This window comes from Ammodytes marinus, assembly GCF_949987685.1.
Source record: "Ammodytes marinus genome assembly, chromosome: 22".
NCBI lineage: Eukaryota > Metazoa > Chordata > Actinopteri > Uranoscopiformes > Ammodytidae > Ammodytes > Ammodytes marinus.
The window spans coordinates 21696194-21711478 of NC_137226.1; the positions used below are offsets into that span (position 1 = coordinate 21696194).

Genomic DNA, 15285 nt, shown 5'->3' on the forward strand with positions numbered 1-15285 from the left:
AGGTTATTCAAAGGATTGTAATTAACACTGATGAGAAGAGTTAGCCTGGCACCGCCCACCTACATCCTTACGCTCAATTTTTATTTCCCTTCAGTAGTCAGTCTGGGTGTGCGGTACATTAGTAGGTTCTATCCAGCCAGATTTTTGCCAGTCGAATCAGCGAACTGAAGGAGTGGCTCAGAAGCCGGCGCATGACATACGTCACGACCAAACGTTATGTGTGGGGCACATCCAATAGTTTTAAACTTCAACAGACACCCGTCTTCAAGAGAGTTAACGTTTGTCAATTGAGCGATTCCAGACCTTCTGTACAAATGAATTGAAGTAAGATGGTCTGGTAGGACCAGGCTAGGGAAGAGTCACCACAGTAATGAACAAGAAAGTCTGCCCGATCTTAGCACTATCTATCCATGATGATGTTATTTTGGTTGGTTTGATTTGTGCAATAGAAAATAAATGGAATTCTTTGTTTTTGGTTCTCACAGTATGGAAAAAAAATACATTCTATAAATAGAGTCCCCAGTTACTCTTGATAATCCACCGAGTGCACATCTGCTTCTATTTATGGAGGTGTTCATCAGTCCAAGGGTCAGGTTTCTTTATGTACTTGAGTATTCCATGTTAAGGGGGCTCACAGTCCATTCCACAGACACCCTGACGTTTCCATTCCATCACAACCCTGCAGCATAATCCAGTTGACAATAGTTTACTTGTAGTTCTTTTGATGGTCATATACTGGTATATACTGTAAAGTTGATGTTATTTCCAGTACTTTGCAAACCTGCATCAGTCATCTAATTTACTAATATCCAGCAGGGGCAGATACTGTATGTCTGTCTGTCCTAGGGGCGCAGTAGAAAAAAAAGGGTGGTGGGGAGGGCACATGTGCTATTGTTGTGCCCTTATGGTTTTATGTTTGTGCAGTTTTAAACTTTCATTATTTCTAAACTTACTCTTTCTCTGCCATGCACTAGGAGAAACACTGTGTTTTTCAATGCATATGCTCTATGTACATTTGTCAAAGTGCAAAGACAAACATTAACTTTCTTGAACAAAACACCTCCATCCAAATGTACAATGTAGCCCACCCTAGCACCTTCCCTGATATGTATGTTAGTTTCCTACTTTTCTATAATCTTCAATTATTCCTTACCTTTTGCATTGTATTGTATATATTACTTAACTTTTTGATCCTTTGTACTTATTGCACCGTGGTTTGGAGAGAAATATTGAAGTATTTTTGATTCCTCTGTACGTCTGGAACATACGTAGAAATTGACAATAAAGTTAGACTTGTATATGACTGTTAACCAGCATGAGAGAATGGTCACAAATAAGATGAACACTCATCATTCAGCTTTCGTTTCTCCAGGCTGGAATTTCCACAAGGGATGGCCCTGATATGTTGAAATGTATTTTTGTATAATGCAGGATTAGAGCTAAATGAATGAAAGAGTCTCCATAAAGACACTGTGATACCTTTGGTTCTTGATGAAGTTAACACATAGAGCTACAAGGTGCTACAACAGTTTATCTACAGTAGTAAGGTGAGTGACTGTCTTTAGTTTTGGAGCGAGTGAGTGGGCATGGAGCATGACACATGGATGGCATGCAGCTCTGTGACAGGAGGCCATGCTGACTCACTTTCATTGGGTTCCGTCCCTCAGTGACTCAGTGCCCCGTCACTTTCACTATGGAGCCCAGTCATCCAGGAAGCATTTCCCCTCTTCCTCCTCCTGTGATACATGCATGCCTCAGTTTGCCCCCTTCTACAATGCCCCCCTCCCTCCCTCTCCTCCTCCTCACTTTTAAGGAATGACCTCAGCTTAATGAAGCACAGACTCCGAAGGCTGACCCAACCACAATGGAAAGGAGCCTCCCTTTCTACTCGCTGCTCTAAACCGCTCCTAAGTGGCATAACTGTGCATCATTCACATCCCAGAATCAAAGACATACGCTGCGTTTCAAAGATGGATCTGTACATTTTCTTGTAACATGAGTTCACAGGACTTGACTGACCTCCTCTACGGATTCAAGAAAAATGTCATTTCTGTGCACGGAGAAGACCAAGGTGTCTAAAGAAAATGTATGTTGGCAGAAAACTATTGTGGAAACCTGAAGCAGGTTTTGGGGGAATTCCACCGCATGTGTCTCATGACAAGCTGAGACTGTAGCGCGGCTATACTTGTGTGTTTACTTTGCACGGGGTGATCAGATATAAAGCTTTACAGTGACAAATAATATACTGCAAAACTACTTATCTCCAAGGAATAAGCACCTTTCAAAACTACTTTTTCATCATATGTCACAGAATTCTAGTAATTCAATTAGAAGATTTAACTCACTTAAATGCTCATTTCAAGGTTTTTAATTTTGGTAACACTTTACAATAAGGTACACAAAATTGTAGTAGCTACTACATACCTACTACATAGATATGTGTTACCTACTACATAGGTTTTTTTTGTGTTACCTACTACATAGGGTCTTTTTTGTGCTACCTAACACATAGGTTTTTTTTGTGTTACCTACTATATAGGGTTTTTTTTGTGTTACCTACTACATAGGTTTTCTTTTGTGCTACCTAACACATAGGTAGCACAAAAAAAACCTATGTCTTAGGTAGCACAAAAAAAACCCCTATGTGTTAGGTAGGTAGCACAAAAAAAACCTATGTGTTAGGTAGCACAAAAAAGACCCTATGTAGTAGGTAACACAAAAAAAACCCTATGTAGTAGGTAACACAAAAAAAAACCTATGTAGTAGGTAACACATATCTATGTAGTAGGTATGTAGTAGCTACTACAATTTTGTGTACCTTATTGTAAAGTGTTACCATTTTATTTTTATTTTCAATGCCCTGAACCACAACAGAATAAAGCACTTGTATCACAAGTGTGACAGTTGAAGGAAGGAATGGGATTTATATTGTTCAAGTTAACTTATTTCTTCCTAATATGTTATATTATATACAATATAAACAATAAGAAACAATTTTAGAAAAAAATAGACAATAGTCTGCACTGTGGAATATCACCAACGGATGCAAATGTCCATTTCAGTCTTTACGAGTCCAAGTTGGAGACATATTATTATTATTATTATTATTATTATTATTATTATTATTATTATTATTATTATTATTATTATTATTATTATTATTATTATTATTATTATTATTATTATTATTATTATTATTATTATTATTATTATCTGTTGTTGGCTTGAGTTGTAGTCATCAACTAGTCAGTTATTCATAAATCATATCCTCCCTCATATAAACCCTTTTTATGCATTGTTTGTAAACTTCTGCTCCTTTCCTACTTTACAGCTTTCTTTAAATTGATTACATTTTATTTCAGTGTTCATTGTCACAACTTGATCTTTCTTTGTGTCTTACCATGTACTTCTATCATTCTACACATTTCGGGGGAGGTCTGTTAAACGAGACATAGAATTCAAGGTTGTCAGAAATCCTTTGTTGGGAGTCCCGACAACATCACACGTGCATTAAGTATTTTGCCAAATCCAGGAACACACTGACATCTAGTGGAAGCTTTACTACATCATCAGTTCATCCACATTTTCTTTCAAATCACAATGAAGCCACAATCCTTTGGCAAAATAATAACCAATGAAAATAAACTGAAACAACACATATATCACCTTGAGTCAATGTCACATTATAAAAGACATGTCTACCTCAATAGTTATTTCATCTGTTACTGGGTCCTAAACAAGTTTTTCTTGAAACAAGCTAAAGTGAGCTGAGGTAAATGAAACTTTTTTCTGTGAGCGTATTCTAGGTGTGCTGTCTGCAGATCATCTTTAGGCATCCTTAGTTCAAAACCAAACACACTGATTAGCAGATACTCTCAATGGACAACATACTAGTGTTTTCACCTGTGCCTTTGTGATTCAAAAGTTATGTTTCATGTTTCATATGTCCTTATTTTAAAAGGCTCTATCTAAAATCAGATTTAACAATAGTCATTTTTAAATTTCATTTTATTTTTCTGTACTGGCTTAATAAATGTCTGGTGTTGGACCACCCACACAAAAGCGGTGTCACACCTCCCCTCCTTTACAGGGCCCAGTCACCACAAGGCATAGCTGGAAATGAAATGTGCAGTTTTCCTTCACAAGGATTATATAATAATACAATCCCTCAATAGCATATGTCTCCATAATATTATGCAGCATCTCCATAGCAACCGAGCAGGGTTTGGCTAAGGCCTGGGGTCTCCCAGCCACACATACTTTATGTGCCTCTGCATAAGTCTGGTATGCAACAATTACTTGATCGTCTAAAACTGTACGGGGTTCCGGTCTTGCAGGCTTGCTAACTGCTTGCAAGGCGAGAGGCTGCCTGTACACTTTAGCCCTTCAATTGGAATGTGAGTCCTCTATACTCTTCCTATTGGTCCTTGGAAAATACTAAGCCTGATTATCAAACAAGTTGATATGATTGGTGAACGGATTGATACACTAAGTTGGATTTGGCTTCCTAAACATTAATCTATTCCTTTTACAACTGAAAAAAAGAGCATTGTACTTTTCAATCAACTTTAATCACTGATTATCTGGTTATATTATCTGGTTTTATATTTGGTACAAAAGAACCAAACAATTGGTTTTTCATGGGTAATGGAAAGTCTACTGTAGGCCTACTTATGTGTGTGGTATTCTGTGGTTTAGGCCAACAACCACAATTTAGTCATGAATTACACCAAGCTGTGCTGGTGAAACCCAAACCCTTTAGGGACTATGGGCCACATCCACTAAAGGATTGCGCCACTGGGAGAAGAAATAGCGCCCTATCCACATATGACCTTTGTAATACTGCTTCTGCTGCTATTTGAATGAACCTCAGGAGGACAGGTTGGATGGAGCAGTGGACTGGATTTATTTCTTACATCTGCAACATGGGACAGTAAGCACAACCAGTGTGCAATTAATGGAAAAGCCTTGCAGTCTGTTCTCACTTGCACCACAGCGTAACAGCATTTTACTTCTAACAGTGATCGTATAGTGGTAACATTTGGTTGGAAAAACATACTTGTAAATAAAATATAAAAACATAAAATATCCTAATGATCTGTAATAGTGAGTAACAGTCCCTAATAAATGCTATTATTTGTATTGACAGCATTCAGAATTAGCTCAAATTATTGTTTTGCATTTCCAAATCAGTTTGACCACACAGCTCGATTACTACACAATCGAAAGCATTTTTTCATTACACTCGCGCTCAAATCTTACATTCATTCTGCCCACTCTGATGGAAGAAGGGGCTTGTGCCTTTGTCCAGTTAACCACTACATTACTGTTGAGACAGACAGGCTCAAGTCTTTTTGTTGTCCCAGACTCCAATGCCCCTCTTGATTCTGACTCTTTGCAGATATTCTTGGGTCAGAGGCTCAACCATTTCCTGTTCCTCATCCTGACCTCTATGATGAGAAATACACATTTTAACAAGAGTATTTGGTTAAAATCCAATAAAGTAAAACACACAGATCATCAAACAGGCCTAATTCTACGTAAACATTCTTTAATATACACTAATACATGTCCCAACCAGGTTGATGCACCCCCAATTCAAAAATTTAAATAAATAAATGCAACAAGCTTTTTTATAGCCATATTAAAGGTGGCATGTTTAATCATGTTCAAATGACCAGAACACACATATAATAAAATAATCACTATCACAACAATGCGCTCTGGCATTTGAATTCATCTGAAACACTGTAACACAGTTTCAATTTAATGCAACAAAAGTATGCGCCATAGGGAGTCATTTGGGATTAGGATTGGGCCCGTGGGTGTGTGTCACTTTAAGGCTCGTGCAACGTCTCTCTCTCCCGTCGCTTAGTTTAAACGTCACATAAGGAAGTGTCAACATGGAGGACGGGAGAGAAGATTCCACGGAGACACTTCTGAAAGATGGTAAAAGCGACTTTTCTAACGGCAGCGGTGATGTTTGCCGTATCTGAATGTATACGTCGATAGTTCTAAAACATATCATCCTCAGCCTTGTCAAACGTAACGTATACATTCATCCCGCAGCTCGAGACCACCTGCAAAACCCAGTTTCCTAGCTTACATCTTCATGTTTTTTATTATGACGTGGTTTGTTCGTACAGCGACGGTGGAAATACATAGTTTCTGCTTGTTATAATCGGTGTAATTGTTATGAAGTATACTTTCACATGAACTAAGAAATGTAGTCTGGGAGCTCAGCAATGATGCAGACAGAGAAACAATATATTGATACAGCACAACATAGCATCATGCTCCAATGGGCTTCACAAATCATATCAAGACAGTAACAGTGCATAAAGAGTAAACAGTAAAGACAGTCTACAAAGAATGCATAAAAACAAACAAAGGAAAGTTCTATGCATTAAAATCCAATACATGTACATTTCACAATTTATGGTTGGTCATATGAAAGTGAAAAGATGGGTTTTAAACCTGGATTTAAACATCTCAACAGAGCTCGAGTGGCCTACCTTATCTACCATGTCTGGGAGTGTGTTCCATAAATATGGGGCACAATGAGAGAAAGCTCTGTTGCCTGTAGACTGCTTAGTGACCCTGGGGTTTTTAGGAGGCCAGAGTTTTGGGAATAGAAGGGCACTTACTGGTGAATAGGGTATGATGAGGTCAGATGAAAAAGAAGGTGCTAGTCCATGCAATAATTTGTATGAAAGCACTGCAGTAGGGGAGAATGGGGTAATGTGAGACACTTTTTACATTTGCTCCCCTCTAAGCGAGCTAAAATTATTTATCAGTCAAATTTTCACATTTACCATTAATTCAGGATGTTTCCTAGAAACAGGCACTAGCAGAATTTATTCAGGACGAAGGGCAGTGAAAATACGATTGTTTAAAAAAAAAGTTGTCTTGTGTCTCACTTTACCCCAGCTGTGGGGTAAACTGAGACAGACCAGAGAAATCAAGAGGGTAAACTGATCCACTTTTTCCACTCTGAAACTACCATAACAACACATGTTGTAACAGTTAGAATCCTGACAGCTAGCTTGAAAACCAAATATTCCAAAACTAATGTCGGACTAGAAACAGAATCATGGGGTTTGGTCAATTAAGCAAAACATTTTTTTAAACACTTGAAAGTAATTCTGATCAAACACAACATATAATTCATATTCGATAATTAACATTCAAATGACAGATAGAACCAGTTAGATTAAACACAGTCTGGGGGGCAGAACACAGGACCCTTAGAGCCAGCTAGTGTCTGGGGGTCAGAGCAAAGAACAATCAGAACCAGCTAGAACAGCCTGGAACTCAGAACACAGGACTAGACCCAGCTGTCATTTTCCATCTTTTGAGTCTTTGATTAATATTTTTCTGCATTTGTTTTATTGGGATCATTAATTGAATAAAGACATATTACTTAGAGTCTATCGATGTTAAATGTCACTCTCCTGTCCCCCACATACATACGTGCCAAACCATGCCCTTGCTGACACCCCTTCAACCATCAACCCCCACCTCCGGCCCACATTGTCTTTTGTCTTATTCAAACTAGTCTCCTCACTACCTCAAATATATAATGGATTCATTAAAAGAGGGCACAGACACTGTCTCACTTTACCCCACAGCATTTGTCTCACTTTACCCCACTGCCACAATTTGAGAAAAAACTACCTCTCTCTGCAAATCAGGCTAATCTTCAGTTATCTTCATCACATGGTTTCATATGTTGGTAGTTCATCAACATGTATTTGGGGCGACCGTGGCTCAGTTGGTAGAGCAGGTTGGCCAATGATCCAAGGGTTGTCGGTTCGATTCCCGCCCGGCCACCTGTGTCATGGTTGTTGTGTCCTTGGGCAAGACACTTCACCCACCTTGCCTGGTGTGAATGTGTATGACTGCTGTATGTTTGGGGTGGTGGTCGGAGGGTCCGTTGGTGCGGAATGGCAGCCACGCTTCCGTCAGTCTGCCCCAGGGCAGCTGTGGCTACAATAGTAGTTTACCACCACCAGTATGACTGAATGGAACCTGGAACCCTGTAAGCCAGGGGTGTCCAAACTTTTTTCACTGAGGGCCACATACAGAAAAATCTACGAAGGGCCGGGCCACTTCGCAAAAATAACACATTTATCAGGACATGTAGCTGCTCTGATGTTTAGTTTCATAGTGTCTTCGTAAATTGTAATCCTTCTTCACGGCAACACTTTCCTTGCACATTAAACAGACACATTTCACCTCTTGTTTATATGGCAATGATACACCCAGTGTTTTCTGCCTTTGCGTCCAATGTCCAGCAGGGTGAAAATAGTATCCAGCCGAGGTCCTGACCCTCCTAGGGGCGTCCGGGGGTATGCCCCCCCGGGAGATTTTTTAAAGTTTTTAAAGTGAAATGCATGAATCTGGTGCACTTTGAGAGGGAAATTAAGAGGCTAAATCTGAAGAATTTTGTATGAAAAAAATGGAGACACTGTCAGATGAATTAGAAGCTATTGGAGAAGGACACATAGATTTTCCATAATAATATTAATTTAAAATAAAATATTATGCAGGGTCCTCTGGGATTGGCTTGTTGCTCTTTTTCTTTTATGGGACATATTTCTCTGTAATATAATGAGTGCATTTAAATTATTTAAAAATTAAAAGCGCCATATTACATTATATTTTTAAAATGTGCCCCGGGCCAATCAATCACTGTTTGACACCCCTGCACTAGTGGGTTAACTAAGAAATGCAAAAAAAAAATATTATTATTATTTTTTTTTCAAAGGGCCATATTACATTATATTTTTAAAATTGGCCGCGGGCCAATAAAAAGCGGGCCCGCGGGCCGTAGTTTGGACACCCCTGCTGTAAGCGCTTTGAGTCCTTAGGGAATAAAGCGCTATATAAATCCTATCCATTATGATATAAGTTTTTCTACCTGAATCAATTTGCTTTGGCACAACAATCAATTAAGTTGACAGCAATTACATTTACTTTTACATGCAAAAAACGTATTTTTGTGAAAAAAACATGCTTACAACATCAACATGAGGTCCTCTCTTTCATGGCCAAGGGGAAATGAGAGGGGCTTGAAAATATATATCTCACATGACCAAAAATGTGTTCCATTGCCTAGATACAGGGGGTGTCTCACATTACCCGATGCCTCACATTCCCCCGTTCTCCCCTACCACACGCCTGCTGTTTGTTAAAATAATGTGCACTGTTAAAGACCTACTTCACCGGTGGGAATATGATGGTGTATTGAACTCTGAGGTCCTACGTAATATAAAGGTGCAAACATTTTTTAAATCGGTTCATCCTAGCCTGAGAAAAGAAAGAGTGTTTTATGGTCTCACTGTCTAACCCTTCATTTTACTAGTGTGACATCACACTAGTAAAAATGTAGGGTTATGATTTACAGGACAGCTGGGCAAAGGGAAGACTGAGGGAAGAAAAACTTAATTCATTATATTATAATAGTGATTTTATAATGATAGAACGCTGGTTCCATATGGGTGAAGTATTCCTTTAAGAAGTGACCGGTCTACTGCTTTGTTTTTCAGAGTGCTACACTGATTTCCTGAATGAGGCCTTTGATGTGAAGACGTACACAGCTCAGGCCATCCACCATGCTGTCATCGCAGAGCAGCTAGCTAAGCTAGCACAGGGCATCAGTCAGCTGGACAAGGAGCTGCACACCCAGGTATGACACCTAACACCACAGCACTCACTGCACAGCCAGGTACAAACACAACACAACACTCACTAGAGATTTTACCCATCCATTATTTTTCAGTATGATCCAATTCCGATATCTGGGTTCTAGATGTCAGCCGATAACCGATACAGTTCTCGTAATTATTTCTTCATTGGTGGTGATGTATGTGTAATAGGGATGTCCATGGTTAACCAGTTAAACTGTTAACTGATAAGAATAATTGTAACAGATTAATACTATCAGTAAACAGTTAAAAAATTAAATAAAATTGCAGCACGTGTAGCCCAACATTTGTAACTGCGCGACTGTCCATGGAAAGTGTCCCGACTGTGCATGCTCTAGTACAGTACTCAACCCTGTTGCTGCCTGTCAGGGGTGCCCTCGAAAAATATTATTCCAATGTTGAAAAAAAAAAAAAAAGACGGTACCATGAAAATGCAACATCATCCGCCCCATCCTTTTCCCACGACACAACGTCAATATCGGGGAATAGCCTGCCACCAATAGGCCTTTTCTCTCTCACTCTCTCTCTAAAATCCGTGGTCTGACAGGCCCACCGGGGGCTCTGCTGCTCCCAGTGGGCCTGCCAACCGGGGCGGTCTGTTCTCAGCCTGGAACGTGTTTCCTGGTCGAGAGGAAACTCTGGTGGAAGCCTGCAGCGTCCTGACATGCAATATGCCTTTCTCCCCCTCCCTCTTTACCCCTTCATATAACAGTGAATTTTGAACATAACATTTGTACATGTGGAGGTCTTTAATGTGGAAATGCTGTGCGAGCGCTCATTTAGGCAAGGGCGAGCCATACTGAGCGCATCATTTACAGTATATTCTTTCCTTTCTTTTTATTCTTTTTAATTTAAATTTTTTACTGCCTCATGTATTTCCCTATTAACGGGCTACATTTAATCTTGCCGGTTAATGAGCGTCGGTTAGAGAAAACATTCTAAATGGACATCCCTAGTTAAAATGCATCATTTCCCCGGTGGTTCCAGCTCCTCCACTGTGAATATTTTCTAAGAAGTTAAAGGTGAAGTGAGCGATATATTCATGTTGATATACGTGTTAAATCGCTCTATATTCATACAGTGATCACTTACATAGTGTGCGCGCTTCATAACACAGGTCTCTCGGTCACCCGCTCTGCATTTAATCGGCAAATAAACTTTCGAGTATCCCACAACCTGATATCCAATCAGAAGAGAGAACGCTACAAACCAGCACGTCTAACTGCCGGTGCACTTGCAGAGATGGTTTGATGGTTTTTAGCATGTTTTATCACACTTATGGATCTGAGATGATGCTAGATAACTCACTGCTTGAAGACCGCAGTGCATGACTGACAGGAAGTTAGCTAAAAGAACCATTTCACTTACTGAACCTTTGAAAAAACGTATGTTTCTGTGTTAAATTAGATGAAAGGAAACATCTGAAGATATTGCTCTGTGGATTGTGATGGGCATTTCACAATATACTGACATTTTGTAGGTCAAACAATTAACGACTGTGGCTCAGGTGGTAGAGCGGGTTGGCCAACGATCCAAGGGTTGGCGGTTCGATCCCCGCCCGGCCACCTGTGTCATGGTTGTTGTGTCCTTGGACAAGACACTTCACCCACCTTGCCTGGTGTGAATGTGTATGATTGCTGTATGTTTGAGGTGGTGGTCGGAGGGGCCGTTGGCGCTGAATGGCAGCCACGCTTCCGTCAGTCTGCCCCAGGGCAGCTGTGGCTACTCTCGTAGTTTACCACCACCGGTATGACTGTGTGTGAACGAATTGAACCAGGAACCCTGTAAAGCGTCTTTGAGTGCCTAGGCAATAAAGCGCTATATAAAACCTATCAATTATTATTATTATTATAACGGTGAAACAAAAATGCCAGTTGAAGAATCAAAGGTTAACTCACACAGCCTAGATAAACGACAACAGACAAAATAATTGTGGGGAGATGAGCCATGTCATATGTTCAGACAAAGATGTTTTTAATTTGATCAACCTTATCCCGGTTTATAGCACATAACATTACAGTAAACTAAGCATGTGAAATCGCTAATGACCCCCACTCTTCAATGCCACAGTGTTGTTACCTACATGTTTAGCACCAATCCACCAACACTTAAGCATGTGTTATCCATTTATATTGCAATGAATGCTAGCTGGATGTCATGTTTCTAGACTGATTTTGTAGTTCAGAGGGAGCAGCTTGGTTCATCTCATTTAATGCCAGAGTGGAAGCTAATGCGATACTTGTCAAAGTATTTTATTGTCAGTTCTGATATATGCAAGACATACATCAGAATCAAAATGGCGTTTATCTCTGGCCCACAGTGCAGTGACGATAAAATAAATATTGAGTTAAAAAAGATAAACATAAACAATATTTACATAAGATACATTCTAAATACTAAGTAGTGCAAAGAAATGTTCTGTGCAATATAAAACAGTTAGTATAGAAAATAGAATAGAAAGTAAAAAATAGATCAGTTAAAATTAAATGTGCAATGTGATTACAAATATTTACAATGTGCAATATGCAATCAACTAGATGTACATCTTAAAGGTGCAGTGTGTAATATGACATCATCAAGAAAGTTCTACAAAGTTCTAGAATGCAACACTCCCTGGGTAACCCCAACCCTTTAGAATAATAACAGAAGCTACAGTGGCCTTCAAGGACAAGAACAATTCTAAATTTTAAACAATGCACCTGATGACATTCCAACTATGACACTTTCAAAATGGCGGTGACAAGGCCTTGGTCCAAAATATGCAGAAATATGGACATATATGAGACCCTTTATAAGGGAAAAATGAATAATAAAAAAAACAAAACGGCTATTATACACTAAATTAAATGTACTTATGGATATTATAATTACTTTCTACAAAATCTGCTAGGAAATAAAACCCACAATTCTACACACTGCAGGTTTAAGGCATTTTGATGTGCAGGCTGAGTAATGAATAGATTAACCCATTGATGACTATGGCAATCTAGGATGCATGTCCTTAATGCCTGAGGGTTTTCTGAAAAAATAGTACGAATTGTCAAGTCTACCAAAACCTTAATATCTAAGCCTGTGTAGCACATAGAAACATGAAATAAAATACATTTAAAAGTTAAGGTTCACATGTTTTATTTAAACATGCTCCCTTAGCGCTTACAAACCAACAAATATTTCTAAAAATCGTCAAAATTAGATGAATTAAAAAATTATTAAATATTGTTAATAAATAGATGCAATGTGTTGTGTGATTTTCGTCAGTAGTCTATAGTAGACCTTGATTCTGCGCACCAAACGCCACTAACTGTTCTGTCGCCGACATAGCTGGCGTATTTTTTTTATTATTATTTTAATTTTTAATTTTTTTGATTGACATGATTTTCGGCAAACCACACAACTTTTGGGTGGTCACGTGGTCTTAAAAAAATCAACAAAACCCACCTCATGTGTATTTGAACCAATGACAGTGCATTCAATGCTGGGAATGCCATGAAAATTAGATAAAGTAATAATGCTGCACGATGCAGCATCAGGCAGGAGAGCCAATGTGGCATCGCGCAGCAGCCGTCATCAATGGGTTAAGGGTTCTTGGTTCAGAGTTCTTAGTCCAGAGTTCTTGGGGGCAAAGGGATGGGTAACTTGCTTAAAGCAGGTGATACAGGAACATGTGGTCACCACAATAGAAGACCCATTCTCCCAATCTCTACTTCTTTCTTCCAGGTTGTGGCCAGGCATGAAGATTTACTGTCTCAGGCAACTGGGATAGAGTCTCTTGAAGGTAAAGGTCCTTATTATTATTATTATTATTATTATTATTATTATTATTATTATTATTATTATTATTATTATTATTATTATTATTATTATTATTATTATTATTATTATTATTATTATTATTATTATTATTATTATATGCTAGCATTTTCACTTGAAAACCAAAAACAGCTTCATAGACATGCTCCATTGGTTTCAGTTCATCCAGTACGCTACACAAATCAAATGCAGATACTGTGTTGAGATGAGTGAGCTATTATAAATTTTTAGCATCATGATGCTCAATTAGAAAACTCTTCCTGTTGCATTTAGGAACACCAGTGCATCAATGATATGGGTTGCTGTAAGAATACTTGCCAAACAGCCAATGACATCAGTTAAGGTTTATTTTCAGAGTACACTATAAGACTATTACACTCAACAGCATGTTTTTATGTAGCTCATTGTTACATTCTGGATGTGTCTTAATGGTACTGAAAACACAGAATCATTTAGAAAAGTTTGAGAGAATGTCACACACACACGCACGCACACGCACACGCACACACACACACACACACACGCACGCACGCACGCAGGCACACATTTCATTTTAATTTGACAGCCCTAGTAAAAACCAATGTCACACATTTCCACCAGCATATTAATACACATGGCTTCTTTAAATTGGTCTCATCTGAAAAACAATTTGACAGGAAACTATAGTGGGATGTTTGCAGAATTACCTGCAAGAGCGATGACCCAGTTTTTTTTGTCTGTCTCAACTAATGTAGTACTTGGGTTTAACCACAAGAGAGAGCTAGCATTCCTTAAATGAAGCCTGCTAACAAGGTTGATCTTAAAGCCAATAAAATGAACTGAAGGGTGTGTGATGTTTTCAGGGGTCCTTCAGATGATGCACACTCGGATCAGTGCTCTGCAGGCAGCTGTTGACAGGTAAATATGTTTACCAGTGGCTTGAGTAAGAGTAGATGGCATTTTTTTTTCTAGCATTTACCCAGATATGATTGGCTTTAGTGCCTGCTGCTTCACACAACTGTTTATCACCACCTTCTCTATTCTTTATTGACCTTTGACATCTATGATGGATTTATTTGATTACAGTTATTATTATACACTTATGTTATAAATGATTTATATCCCCCCAGAGGCTCAGTCCTCTTCGTATTAGACCCGTTGTTTCTCAGCATGTCATTCCCCTTGTATACCCCATTTCATCTCTGTCTCTGCACTATCAATAAAGCATGAAAAATGCCAAGAAAATAATCTTTAACTTATTTAAAATTCTAACACACTTAACAGGAGAGACAAGTGGGGATTGACAGAGAAAGGGAGAGTCAGTGAATACAGAGGCTGAGAAATGAACAGAATACCTAGGGGGCAAAGTGATTTTATGGACATGGAGCGTTGTAAAAGGTTGTTCACCAAAAATGACATCTAGGACCTTCCACAATCACAACCTGGGTGGACAACCTTGTCAACAAGCTGCTGGAAAGCTACAGCGGGCCGACATAGCAAATCAGAACCACTGTTTAAGTGAATGGGGATGGGCTAATGGGGAATTTTTTTAACTTATAGATATCATTATGAAACTTTGCCAGTTGATTACAGACATTAAAACAATTTTCTTTTGTATTACAGCATTTTACAAAATGTTTAAATAAATATGAAAAATCCTCAATATCTTACTAATGATGCGTAAATTTGCATATCTGCAAAGCCCCAAAATCTAGATGTTGGAAGAAAACAAAGTCAATTTGTTTTTGAATTTTGAAAACAAAACAAGTGTCCAACTGCCTGAAGC

The 15285-nt window shown here is 38.8% G+C and overlaps 1 protein-coding gene across 1 annotated transcript in view; it reads left to right on the top strand.

The window, feature by feature from the left end:
* The first annotated feature begins 5897 nt into the window (after window positions 1–5897).
* Window positions 5898–15285, top strand: part of cog5 (component of oligomeric golgi complex 5) — a 90035-nt gene continuing 80647 nt past the window's right edge. Inside the window, exons 1-4 of the mRNA XM_080050987.1 lie at window positions 5898–5949; window positions 9552–9691; window positions 13428–13485; window positions 14363–14417. Of these exons, the coding sequence (XP_079907113.1) occupies window positions 5904–5949; window positions 9552–9691; window positions 13428–13485; window positions 14363–14417 (299 nt within the window). The 5' untranslated portion in view covers window positions 5898–5903. The remainder of the gene's footprint in view (window positions 5950–9551; window positions 9692–13427; window positions 13486–14362; window positions 14418–15285) is intronic.